We start from the raw sequence: 14162 nt of genomic DNA, 5'->3' as shown, positions 1-14162 counted from the left end.
CATGTTGCCTACGTCCGGATGGGGTTAATCACTTTTTGGCAGTACTCTGAGCTTCAAAGTAGGAGCCTAGATTAATTTTGACTAGACATCCATCTTTTAGAGGACATAAATTACGGTCATGTCTCCCACCCTTAGAAATGTAACTGATAGAGGGAATATTACCAGTATATATCACTGTCAATCATAAATTCTTCAGTCTTCCATACAGTCTTCCAGTATAAGAGAGAACACTTTTTCAACTGAAAAAGTACCTGAGAAATTAAGCAGTAAAACTATTATAAGGATCTCAAACCCTCTGGTTTCTTTAAAATATATATTAAAATCAATTTTAAAATGTCTCTTACATATATATATTTATATACATACGTATATGCGCATACACATGTATATCTCTATATTTCCTCTTCCCTACTCACATAGAAAAAAACTTTGATCACTCCTTTACTTGCCATATTTATTAATGCAGAAATATACAAAGTGGAAGCAGAGGATGGAAAACCAGACTTTTGTGACTGAATTTATTCTTCTCGGTTTCCCCAGCCTTCAAAGGGTTCATGTTTTGCTGTTTGTGGGAGTCTTGGTCATCTACATTTTGACTGTCACTGGGAATGTCATCATCATCACCACAGTGGTGAATGACAACACTCTCCACAAACCCATGTATTTCTTCCTTGGAAATCTGTCATTTCTGGGAATCATCTATATCTCGGCCACTGCACCCAAGTTTTTGGCCTGTCTTGTGGAGGTCAAGAAGTCTATCAGCATAGCTGGGTGCAAAGCCCAAGCCTTCTCCCTCTTTTTCCTTGGTACTACTGAGCTTTTCCTCCTCACAGCCATGTCCTTTGACCGATACATAGCAATATGCAACCCTCTCCAGTACACCACCATCATGAGTGGAAAACTGTGTGCTCAGCTCTCGTTTGGCTCTTGGATGGGTGGCCTTATGACTGTCTTTGTGCAAACTATTCTGGTGTTCAGACTGCCATTCTGTGGCCCCAATATCATCAATCACTTCTACTGTGACGTTGGGCCAATGCTGAAGCTGGCTTGCACTGACACCCGCCATATTGAATGGCTCATTTTTGTTGGTGCTATATTGCTTCTGTTTAGCACTTCCTTCTTGACTGTCATCTCCTACTTCGCCATCATTTTGACCATATTGAGGATCCCATCTACTTCTGGGAGACGGAAAGCTTTCTCCACCTGCATTGCTCATCTGACTGTAGTCATCATGCTTTATGGGGCGGTCATATTCATTTACGTCAGGCCAAGAGGACATGCCTCACTAAGTATGAACAAAGTGGTGTCCCTTCTGAACACCCTTGTTACGCCAATGCTGAACCCTTTCATTTATACTTTGAGGAACAAAGAGGTAAAGACTGCCTTGAAAAAATCACTGACTAGAAATAAAATATTTGAGGTTAAAGAATGAGGACTAAAATGTTGACTTTTCTGCAGGCTCCTGTAGCAAACTGATTCTAGAAACCTCTTTGGGAAGTACACATATCAATAATTTTTATAAAGAAGGCAGATGATTTAGATTATGATTAGGCAGGCAGGAATACTGCCTCCTGAATGTGTGATCTGTGGACAATATTTGACTTACATACTTGGTTGCCTGTTCTTCCACTTCTTTATTCTGAGATTATGCTTCCAAGTCTTTTCCAAAGATTCATTATTTTCATTATCCACCAAAGCAAAAAATAAAAAGAAGAGGGCTCTCTGCCATTTCCTGTATTTATTTGTTACTATGAAAGAGACGTTTTATGATTACAAAATTTAATTCTTCTAAAATAAAGAGACTGAGGGGTTTGTGTTCATGTTTGTTGTGGCTCCATCGATCTTTAACGTAGCAAAATCAGCGTAGGTCAGCATAAGCAATCCTACTTGTTATTTATGTTCTGCATCATTTAAGTGATCTATGTGATTGATACACAATGCCTCCCTAATTTCTGACATGATTATCCTAATCAAGAATATTGATTCTCTCATTGCTTCAACTGATTGTCTGTGTCATTTGAAACGTATGATTTCCTTTAATTAATCCTTGTTTGAACTAAAACAAAGATTTATAGAGAATGTTTCCTGTATGGTTAGACTAATCTCAGCTAAAGAGTAGGTATCCTCATTTAGATAGTCACCTTAGTCTCTCTTGTCAGTTTACCTTTGAATGACAAACTCAACTGGTATTCACTGGCTCAATGGCTTCTCATAAGGAAGTAATTTTAGGGAATTCTGGCCTTTTATCCTCAAGTAAATCAGAATTTCTTTGAGAAGGAAAAAAACCCTCCTAAGGGTTTTTCTATGGATTTCTATCCTTGAAAACCTCCCACTCAGTAGGTAGCAACCATGAAGAGTCATTGAAAGTGTCAACCTTACCAGATGTGTTAGAAATGTAGACATTGCGGTAAATGCTGACCTCAGACCTTGCCTCTCTTTCAGTGTAATAAAATGATTGCTGCCAGGATAGGTGCTTTAAGAGGGTGTGCAGAAGGGAGTAAGCGTGGGCTTATAGACAAGAGTATGTACTGTTTGCAACACAGGAAAGTAAAGGGGTGGAGGAATGGGCTTGCTTGTATGGTTGTTTTTATTTTGAGGAATAATAATTTGAAAAAAAAATGTTCTTTTAAAGTAGTGGTAAAACAGACAGAAATCTGTTACAGGAACAGGCAGGGAAATCAGACTCATGTGCATGGACAGACCTGTTCAGAGACATCAGCATAAACCTACCAGATGTGATTTTAGTGGCCCTATTTATCTCATTGACAATGTTTCCCCAGAAAAATTATGAAGGCAAGGTGGAAAACCAGACCACCCTGCGGGAACTAACCCTTTTGTAGTTCATAAGCATGTGGGAACTCCAGGCTTTCCTTTTAACAATCCTACTGACCACTCCTGTTTTAACCCTGGTATCACCTTCATCATCTGGATTGATGCATGTTAGGGGATGTTATAAGCAGCCACCACCTCCAGCAGCTCCACAGCCTGGTGATTCCTCCTGCCCGGCCACTAGAGCCACGCTTAGTGACCCGGGGTCTCCATCCCAGGTCAATGGCCATGGCTGCTGCTTTCCTCTTTGCAGGCTCAGCCAGTAGTGAGGCTCAGTGTGTACCCCAGAGACATGTGGGCACACATGTACACATGCAAAAGGACACTGACACGACCGGTCAGACAGACTGCCACAGCCAAGGTGCTGCCGTCAACACCACCGACACACAGGACCCACATAACACACAAGTGCAGACACCCATGTCCCCACTGCCTCTGGGGCTGTCAGAGACAGGCGGCCACTAGTGCAGGTACACACACAACACTCTCATGGTTCACAAGCCACATGGATATTTGCAGGTGCCCTGAGCATTGGCACAGCCCCTCTGTTCTCCTGGTACCCTGCCCAGGTCCTGGCCCTCTGACCCGCCCCATGGGTCCCCTACTTGCCGGCTGGTCCAGCTTGATGCTCCCTGCAAACACGCAGCACTCACCCAGTCGTCCCCCTGGCACCTCACACTCCACCCAGGTACCAGCACCAACCCCCTGCCCAGCTGATACCCCTGCCCGGAGCTGGGGCTCCTGCTAACCGGCTGGTCCAGCTTTAAGTTTTCTGGTGAACACACACACCCTCCACACACACGCACTTTGGGGAAGATACAGATACTCACCCCCCGCAGCAGCCAGCACCAGACACATGGGCTGTGACCTGCGTTCCCGCTTGTGGTGGGTTGACCCTGGCTGGACACCACGTGCCCACCAAAGCCGCTCTATCACTCCCCCTCCTCAGCTGGACAGGGGCGAGAAAATATAACGAAAGGTTCGTGGGTCAAAGTAAGGACAGGGAGAGATCACTGCCCAATTACCTTCACGGCAAAACAGGCTCGACTTGGGGAAATTAGTTTCATTTATTACCAATCAAATCAGAGTAGGATAATGAGAAATAAAACCAAATCCTAAAAACACCTTCCCCCCACCCCTCCCTTCTTCCAGGGCTCAGCGTCACTCCTGATTTTCTCTACCTCCTTCCCCCGCAGTGGCACAGAGGGACAGGGAATGGAGGTTGCGGTCAGTTCATCACACGGTGTTTCTACCTCTCCTTCCTCCTCAGGGAGAGGACTCCTCATCCTCTTCCCCTGCTCCAGCGTGGGGTCCCTCCCACGGGAGACAGTCCTCCATGAACTGCTGCAATGTAAGTCCTTCCCACAGGCTACAGTTCTTCACGAACTGCTCCTGCGTGGGTCCTTTCCACGGGGTGCAGTCCTTCAGTAACAGACTGCTCCAGCATGGGTCCCCCACGGGGTCACAAGTCCTGCCAGCAAACCTGCTTCAGCGTGGGCTCCTCTCTCCACGGGTCCACAAGCCCTGCCAGGACCCTGCTCCAGCGTGGGCTTCCCATGGGGTCACAGCCTCCTTCGGGTGCATCCACCTGCTCTGTCATGGGGTCCTCCACGGGCTGCAGGTCGATATCTGCTCCACCGTTAACCTCCATGGGCTGCAGAGGGACAGCCTGCATCACCATGGTCTTCACCACGGGCTGCAGGGGAATCTCTGCTCTGGTGCGTGGAACACCTCCTCCTTCTTCCCTGACCTTGGTGTCTGCAGAGTTGTTTCTCCTGGCCAGTGGTGGGTCCATCTTGGAGCCGGCTGGCATCAGCTTTATCAGACATGGGGGAAGCTTCTAGCAGCTTCTCATAGAAGCCACCCCTGTAGCCCCCCCACTCCCAAAACCTTGCCACGCAAACCCTATACACCGCTCCAGCTGCCGGTGCTGAACCCCTCACTCGCTTCACTCACGCCATCCCCCCAGGAAATGGTTTTAGGATACACACTGTTCCTGCCCCAGCAGCTGGCAGCTGAGAGCCCCACTGCCTCCAGCAGCTGGCACCGAGACCCCGCTCGCTCTGGTAGCTGCACTGGGATCCCACTGGCTCCAGTAGCTGACACCAGAGGTCAGAGGCTGCCACAATCCCAGTCTGACTTCAGTAGCTGGCATCAAATTCACACACGCTGGTAGCTGGCACTTAGTCCCTGCAGCACACGGACACACAGGGTAGAGTGAGATTATGCAGGGAGAGTTATGAAAAGATTTAATAAGAAGACAGGACAGACTGCGGTGGTCAAGTGCAGAGCTCAGCCAGACCAGCAGTGACTGGCCCAGGTTGACACCTGACCAGCCTCTTCTATTCCCCTTTCCTGCCTACTCCCCTCTTTGTTGCTTCCAGTTCCCCTGCACATCTTCTCCAGACTAAATAACCTCAGTTCCCTCAGCCGCTCCCCATCAGACTTGTGCTCCAGACCCTTCACCAGCTTCGTTGCCCTCCTCTGGACATGCTCCAGCACCTCAGTGTCCTTCTTGGAGTGAGGGGCCCAAAACTGAACACAGGATTCGAGGTGCGGCCTCACCAGTACCGAGTACAGGGGCATGATCACCTCCCTGCTCCTGCTGGCCACACTATTTCTGATACTGGCCAGGATGCCATTGGCCTTCTTGGCCACCTGAGCACACTGTCGGCTCATGTTCAGCCAGCTGTCAACCAGCACCCCCCGGTCCTTTTCCTCTGGGCAGCTTTCCAGCCACTCTTCCCCAAGCCTGTAGCGTTGCCTGGGGTTGTTGTGGCCAAAGTGCAGGACCCAGCACTTGGCCTTGTTGAACCTCATACAGTTGGCCTCAGCCCATCGATCCAGCCTGTCCAGGTCCCGCTGCAGAGCCTTCCTACCCTCGAGCAGATCAACACTCCCGCCCAGCTTGGTGTCCTCTGCAAACTTCCTGAGGGAGCTCTCGATCCCCTCGTCCAGATCATTGATAAAGATATTGAACAGGACCGGCCCCAATAGGGAGCCCTGGGGAACACCGCTCGTGACCGGCCGCCAACTGGATTTAACTCCGTTGACCACAAGTCTCTGGGCTCGGCCGTCCAGCCAGTTTTTTACCCAGCGAAGAGTGTACCTGTCTAGGCCGTGAGCCGCCAGCTTCTCTAGGAGAACGCTGTGAGAGACAATGTCAAAGGCTTTACTGAAGTCCAAGTAGACCACATCCACAGCCTTTCCCTCATCCACGAGGCGGGTCACCTGGTCATAGAAGGAGATGAGGTTGGTCAAGCAGGACCTGCCTTCCATGAACCCGTGCTGGCTGGGCCTGATCCCCTGGTTGTCCTGCACATGGCTTGTGAGCGCCCTCAAGACGAAATGCTCCATAATCTTCCCTGGCACTGAGGTCAGGCCCATAGTTTCCCGGATCCTCCTTCTGGCCCTTCTTGTATTTGGGCGTCACATTGGCAAGCCTCCTGTCGTCCGGGACCTCCCCAGTTAACCAGGACTGCTGGTAAATGATGGAGAGTGGCTTGGCAAGCTCCTCCGCCAGCTCCCTCAGTACCCTCGGGTGGATCCTGTCCGGCCCCATAGACTTGTGAGTGTCCAGGTGGCGTAGCAGGTCATTAACTGCTTCCTCTTGGATTATGGGGGGTTTATCCTGCTCGCCGTCCCTATCTTCCAGCTCAGGGGCCTCAATACCCTGAGGATAACTGCTCTGATTATTAAAGGCTGAGGCAAAGAAGGCATTAAGTACCTCAACCTTATCCTCGTCCTTGGTGGCAATGTTCCCCCCTGCACCCAATAAAGGATGGAAAGTCTCCTTGGCTCTTTTTGTTATGAATATATTTGTAAAAACTTTTTTTGTTGTCTCTTACCACAGTGGCCAGATTGCATTCTAGCTGGGCTTTTGCCTCTCTGATTTCCTCTCTGCATGACCTAACAAGATCCCTGTACTCTTTTTGAGTTGCCTGCCCCTTCTTCCACAAATGATAAACTCTTTTTTTTCCTGAGTCCCAGCCAGAGCTCCCCGTTCAGCCAGGCCGGTCGCCTTCCCTGCCCGTTCTTCTTGCGGCACATGGGGACAGCCCGCTCCTGCACCTTTAAAACTTCCTTCTTGAAGAACGTCCAGCCTTCCTGGACCCCTTTGCCCTTTAGGACTGTCTCCCAAGGGACCCTCTCGACCAGTGTCCTGAGCAGGCCAAAGTCCGCCCTCCAGAAGTCCATGGTAGCGGTTTTGCTGGCCTCGCTCCTTACTTCACCAAGTATCGAGAATTCTGTCATTTCATGGTCGCTAAGCCCAAGCCGGCCTCCGACCACCACATCTCCCACCAGTCCTTCTCTGTGTGAACAGCAGGTCAAGTGAGGCACCTCCCCTGGTAGGCTCGCTTACCAGCTGCGTCAGGAAGTTATCTTCCACACACTCCAGGAATCTCCTCGACTGTTTCCTCTCTGCCGTATTGCATTTCCAGTAGACATCTGGAAAGTTGAAGTCCCCCATGAGAACAAGGGCTAGCGATTGTGAGACTTCTGCCAGCCTCTGGTAGAATACTTCATCTGCCTCCTCATCCTGGTTAGGTGGTCTAAACAGACTCCCAGCAGGATATCTGCCGCCTTCTGCTCATCCAATCCTGTTCACGGAGTGTGGAGTCTTCTCTTCTTCTGATTTACTCTCGCAGCCTCCAGCCACCCTTTTTGTCTGTGTCTTGAGACATTTCCTTCTCTTTTGTTACCGAATACCCTGTACTTAAAGTTTTACTTACACTTCCTTACCTACTGGTTACGTTTCCATAGAGAAAAACTGAAGTTAAAGTACAATTCATATGGCCTTTGTGCTAAGCTCTGGCACAAATTAGTCTCTCACTACAGTAACATTAGTCCACATTACACATTCTTTCACAAATTGTAAGACATAGCTGTTTTCCTAATTAAGGTCGGCATTTCCCTTCCCATACCCCTTCATTTCCAGTAAACCATTGTTTTGTAGCCAATCTCATTATTGATTCAATAGCTGGGAGTGATCCATTACCTACTGGAGGTCTTGTGCATACTTTGATAGGCATCTCTTTTCATCCTCCAAACTGCAAAGCCCAGTCACTAGGCCTGCTGTTGGAACCTTTTACACCTCTTACTGTCTTTCTAATGTTCTGTTAAGATCTTTGCAACCAAATTGATCCCATTTAGCCAAGGATTTACTAGCACAAGTCCTGTTTTGATGCCTGCATAATAAGAAGTCTGGTTCCAGAAGTCCCTAGAAGTCTGGTTACAACTTTATCACTGTGTGCATACTAACAAAGGATCAGCCCCCCATTGCATAAGGATTATATATGCGTACTCCCAGGAATACTGACAGCTCAACCAGATCATGCCTGCACTAAACTGTTAAGGATTGGCTGCCGTCTCCAGCATCCTCCTCCCAGAACCCTCCTGCCTGGCTGCTGGAGCCCAGGCCAGTGCCCCCATTCCGGGGGTCTCTGCCCAGGATGAGGGATGCAGCTGCCACTTTTTCATCTGCAGGTTCAACTGGTAGCAAAGCTGAGCACGTATCCCAGACACACACATGCACAGACATAAAAGGACATTGGCAAACAAGGTGCTGCCATCAAACAAGGTGCTGCCATTTACAGCACTGTGGAGGAATCAATGCCTGAGAGTACAAGCAGTATCATAGTGTTGGTAAACAAGAAGCCATGGGAAGATGGGAAGTGAAAGAAGCCGTGGGAAAAAGGGAGATAAGAGGTGGCAGTTAACGGTTCTGAGAGCGTGACAAAGATAAGGAAATTAGCGGAAGAGTGTCGAGATGACCTTTGCTTAGGGGATGTACTAGGGAATTCTTTGAAGTGCATACGTGGCATAATGTGAGGTATAAAAAGGCGCTTGTGCTGTATAATGAAGGGATTTTCATCTTCGTCTTTGTGCCCTCTCAGACGGAGTCCGTGTCCTTATTTGCCACACAGCACCTACATACAGGACTTGAATAACACATGTCCTCATGAGCCCTAGTGTGACTGACCAGGTTTGTGTGACAGAATCACTGTCTCCCTTATCATTTGTCGGTCAGGTTTGTGTCCCTGCATGTTCTTGTTTATGGCTTCCTCCTATTATTATCACTATTCTTTTTTTTTGCCTTGAGAAGGTCCTTGACCAGATACCCTTAAAGGAGAAGACATTGTCCTTCCACATACTCTTACAGGAGGGACCAGCATGAGTGAGGTGAGTGAGGACCACAGTACTGGTGGCTGGAACAGGACCATGGGTCCTATGACCCTTCATCTCTGAAGGGAAGTGTGTTCCAGCCTCTTTCACTCTTCCTCCCTCAGCATGGTTGACCACTGCTGGCTTCAGGCTGGTTTCTCTCATATTTTGTTATCCTGGTCATGGTGTTCATTCCCAGGGGTTGTGACCATGGTTTGAGAAACTCTGCTAATAAATAGCCTGTAACAACTCCCAGCTTCATTCTGGTCACTGGGTCAGGGCAGTGGAGACACCTGTGTACCTCTGACTACCACCTGTAGACCTCTGAACAACCATCAGAGACAGCCCAGAGGCAAGACCCTCTCAGAGATCAATGATGTAAGCACTTCCCTGAATTCCAGACTCTATACCAAAGAAGAGAGGGTATTGTGGGACCCCACATCATGGGGAGCACCTGTGCAACTCATTTGTTTTAAAGGAACACATTCCTCCTCCAAACACCCCAGGTCAGCTATGGCCCTTGCACCTAGCCCTGGAAGAATGCTGCTGGTTCTGAACCCCAGCGTTGAATGTCATTCACTTGTTTATCTGCAGGAACATGTTTTGCCTAAGCCAGTCACCTGGGAGGAAGCCCTCTCCTCTGTTTTCACGCATCTACAGAACATTTGTCTACATCTGAGCTTGTCAGCATAATGCTTTTAAATCAGGCTGGAGATATAAGACGGAGATATAAGACCTTTGGGGGTCTTCCATTTCTGACCCTCCCTTAGACCATTGCTTCAGCAAGAGAGGACTCCTGCCTGCTACTCCCTTGATCAGATCTCCTCTGGCTGAAGTGCAGTACCAAGGGATGAGCTTAAAAATACAATTTAGTATCCTCAGCCTAGGCAGCTACTGCCTTACTTGTGTGGTGGGACACACACTTGGCCACCAGCCGTGGCCCAAGCTGATTGTGTGTCTCTGGATGGCCCTATGCCATGTCTGCCAGCCCAGTGCAGTCATCTGGGATACCCTAGAGAGCAGCATCCCTTGAGGCGCTCCTGAAGTGGGACCGAAACCTCACAAAGGTAGGTTCATCTCAGGTGAACTGCCCACCAGGGTTGTCTGCTTCTCTCCATTGACTACAGAATGATCTGAGTTAACTAGTTAAGATTTGACTAAATATTACCTGCCTCAAGTCATGGGGCTGTGCTCCCCTTACAATATAAACAGTTTCAGCTCCTTCTTTTTCCTACACAGAAAATCCCCATCTTAGTTCTGCTCCAGTTATCATGAGGTTCCTGCATCTGCACATAGTCCTGATCCACACAAATGAAGTGAAGCACTCCAAGAACTCCCAGAACTTTTTAATGAGTCCCGCAGTGACAGAATCTGAAATCTGCTAATTATTACTATTCTTTTCGAAATGACCAGAAGCTCAAGGTAGTTTGAGATTTTGCTTTCTTCTTGAATCCCAGCACTTGCCTTAACACAGGCATCAGGAATCCTGTAAGGGAAGGTTGCTGGAGTCTTCTGTTGGAGGTAGGTTTGCATCCCCTGCTCATCTGAGTAGAGCTACGCTGTATTTTGTAACTTGACAACGATGTTTAGGAGCTTTTGTGAAGTTGGATCCCAGAAAGAGCAGGTTGCTGGAGGTATTTACTCTTTCTGACAAAAATACTGAAAAGAAGACTAATTCCACGCATTGCCAATGACAGCGTATATACAGAGGAAAGAGAGTGCGGCCTCACCAGTGCCGAGTACAGGGGCACGATCACTTCCCTACTCCTGCTGGCCACACTATTATTCCATAAGCTGGAAGACAGACGTGAAATGTAGGACTAACTGGAAGTATAAAATGTGGAGCTAGAGAAAGAAGGCTCAACTGATTGATTGTGGTTTAACCCCAGCCAGCAACTAAACCCCACGCAGCCGCTCTCTCAGCCCCCCACTCCGGTAGCATGTGAGAGAGAATCGGGAGGGCATAAGTAGGAAAACTTGCGGGTTGAGATAAAAACAGTTTAATAACTGAAATAAAACAAAGTAGACCAGTAATAATAATAATGCTAACAACAACAATAATAGAATATACAAAGCAAGCGATGCACAATGCATCGCTAACCATGTGCAGACGAGGCCCAGCCCATCCCACATCGCGAGAGCTGCCACTTCCTGAATCATGCCTCCTAGTTTTTATACTGAGCATGATGTCACATAGTATGGAATACCCCATTAGCCAGCTGGGTCAACCACCCTGGCTACGTTCCCCTCCCCAGCTTCCCATGCACCTGGCAGAGCATGGGAAGCTGAAAAGTCCCCGGTGGGGGGACTGACAGCAGTGTTTTATATGTTTTATATTTTCATGCTAATATTTGAGCTCATATTCTTTTACAGAATTGGATACAACCTTGGAAAACAACTCTTTACATCTGACCACTCCTCCCACGGATGTGCTGTGTGGAGGATCCCCTGAGATTCATTGGGAGTTCAGTATACAGGTACAGGAATAATGATGTCACCTGGGTAAGCCATATAAAATGGCAAAAATAAAGTCTCAACTGGCTGTCCAGGGTCCTTCCAAAGTCAACATAATACTAGGGGTGATTTATTCCATCCTCAGGCAGATGGAGATTTCTTAGTCCTCTTCTCTGACTTCTTTGTCTGTAAGATCCACCTTCAATGACTAAAATGTGATGGGGGTGTCCCAGCTGGGACTCAGAAATCTCTAACTGTCTCACTCAGGAGTGTTGTTCATTACATATGTACAACTATATAGGTATGTGTATGCATGTATCTCTATATCTTAACTCCGCAGTCCATGGTGATTTCAGGAGTGGTGCTTGAACACAGGACGGAGTTCCCAGAGCCTGCTACTTAGACCTGAAGGTCAACAGGTCCTGTGTGAGGCAGACCTTCAGGCTCTATGTCCTTTCCTGGAGGGCAGGTGACTCAGCCCAGAGCCAGTGGGACAACTGGGCTGTGATGAGGGCACTGTGGATTGTCAGGAAGTGAAGGGAAGGCAAGGTCCAAACTAGCAGTGGAGAGCAGGCACCCCTTGCTCTGCCTGACTGTGCAGCATGTCCATGTTGGTCAAGAGCGGATTTTAACCTTGTGCAGAAGTGAGAACTAGAAGCAATGATGACATGGCGGATGCATCATGAGTCATTAGGGCTGCCTTTACACTTCCTGTGTGCACCTTCTGCCTGTAGGTCTGAGTCTCTTCTGCAAGCACCTGGAAGCTATGGAGGGGCTTCAGCATGCTTACCGGTAGAAGTTACCATCTATGGTCTTTCCAGAGACAGCACAAATGAACAGGTTCCCCCAGAGGCACCGTCAGTCAAACAAGAGAATCCTGTCATGTGGGGGGAAAAAAACGCCCTTTGGAAAGACATATCCCAGTATGCCCCTTTCTCCCCTGCCCCTCATTGACTGTAGAGGGGGCTCACCACCTCACGTTTGGAAGCCTACACTGCAAGTGCCTAAGAACAGGGGATGGTGAGCTTCACGCACACAGCTGTAAGTGCCAGGGAAATTCATCTGGTCTGTGATTTCCTTGCTTGCAGTGGATTTAATCTAATCCTGTAGAAAACAGAGTGGACTTTTTGAACAGCTGCAGTGATATTCCTCTCAATGCCACTATTTGATTTGGCATGTGGTCAATCCAAAGCCCAAACAGTGGTGAGGTGTTTTATAATTTCCCCAGCTGGCCTTGTGGGGACAATCACAATCTAGCCCAATGGAAAGCTTAGGAACAACAGTCAGTGCTGAAGGACAGGACCTAGAGGAAGAAGTACATGGGCATGCGGAGGGTGGGGTGCACTGTGACCATGAAGATGAGAAGGTTCCCAGTGGTGGTGATGGTGTAAATTAAGCAGAATGTGAAGAACAACAAGTGCTGCAGTTCTGGGTGGTTGGACAATCCAGAGAGGACAAATTCGGTCAGTAGAGTGTGGTTTCCTGGTTCCGTTCCCTCTGTTGGCTTCATCTGGGAGGAATTAAATGGACAGACTGACAGAGGGGTCGTCACGGCACCAAGATCACAGTGCTTCAGCCAGTTACTCAAGCAAAGAGTGTCTTGGGAATCCCTGGAGAGCCACTGGATCAAAGGGTGCAACTCTAGAGCTGGCTTAGCTGAACAAAGAAAGAAGGCAACGGCTGTGTGTGCTGAAAGTGCGTGATGTTGGTGCTCTCTGAGTTTCATAGTTTGGGATAGTGACCAAGCACAGAACTAGGAGGAGTTGGTATTTAAGGGTTGGCTCCATTAGGGGTGTAGGGTTAATTGTGCTCCCCCCAAATGTCAGGTCTGTGATCCCAACTGGTCCCATAGGTGCTCTCTGCACTGAAGGGAAAGCCCAGCTGACAACCAAAACACCCACAGTCTGAAGAAAGCAAAAACAAAACAAAGCAAAACCAAATACCCTTTGTCTATAGACAGGCAAAGGAAGAAGGAATAATTGGAGGGAAAGCTACCCTAGAGAGTGCTAAGAAAGTGTAGAGGGTGAAGCTCAGTACTACCTGCTTCATTAGTCACATCGCCTCATTACCCCGATGCGTGTTGCTGTGTGTGTGGTGCAGATGGGATATTCATGCAGTGCTGTGCCAGCCGTGGCAGCTTTGTGTTTTCTTACTGCCCAGAATGGGAAACTGATGCACAGAAAGAGAGAAGAAGTTAGCCTGCCACAGAGGAGAAAGTGGTCATTAATGCTGCGTTCTTCAGGCTTCTCATCTCTTACCAAAGGGGCAACCAACCCCTGGACTACCCTAGTAAATCTCAAGGTACAGAATGGCTTTTGGCAGCAGAAATGTGTCCATATATGGGGACAGAGGGAGGAAGCGCCTTTTCCAATGTATGCACATGGAACCTCGTCAAGAGACCACATGACATAGGGAAAGACACATCATCAAAGGAAGAGCAGTGCATACAGCCCTATCATGATTCAATCACTCCTCGTACTGACTCCATCCAAGTTCTCTTTCTGCTATAACTTCACTCACATGAGATGCCTTTTGTCCGTGAGTTTTCTAACATGAACACAAAAGTGAAAGCTGTGGATCTGGGAGTGACAGATTATTTTAACTTACAAGCACAATAAAGAAACTCCTAATGTTCTCAGGCATTTAAAGGTCTGATCCATTTAAAAGGAATCTTTCTGGTTTTGACTGTTTCCATTAACACAGAAATGACAGAA

General features: G+C 48.1%; 1 protein-coding gene across 1 annotated transcript; it reads left to right on the top strand.

The window, feature by feature from the left end:
• The first annotated feature begins 490 nt into the window (after nt 1–490).
• On the top strand, nt 491–1432 carry LOC142091731 (olfactory receptor 6X1-like). Its single transcript, XM_075171109.1, has one exon. It carries the CDS (start codon nt 491–493, stop codon nt 1430–1432), a length of 942 nt encoding a protein of 313 aa, XP_075027210.1.
• The last annotated feature ends 12730 nt before the right edge of the window (nt 1433–14162 follow it).

Source organism: Calonectris borealis, chromosome 22, assembly GCF_964195595.1.
Source record: "Calonectris borealis chromosome 22, bCalBor7.hap1.2, whole genome shotgun sequence".
Taxonomy (NCBI): Eukaryota; Metazoa; Chordata; class Aves; order Procellariiformes; family Procellariidae; genus Calonectris; species Calonectris borealis.
Note: the sequence above shows the minus strand (reverse complement) of the source record. Positions and strands in the feature narration are given on the sequence as shown.

Coding starts and splice junctions, on each gene's coding strand:
- LOC142091731 (XM_075171109.1), top strand. CDS start 491: ATGGAAAACCAGACTTTTGTGACTGAATTTATTCTTCTCGGTTTCCCC.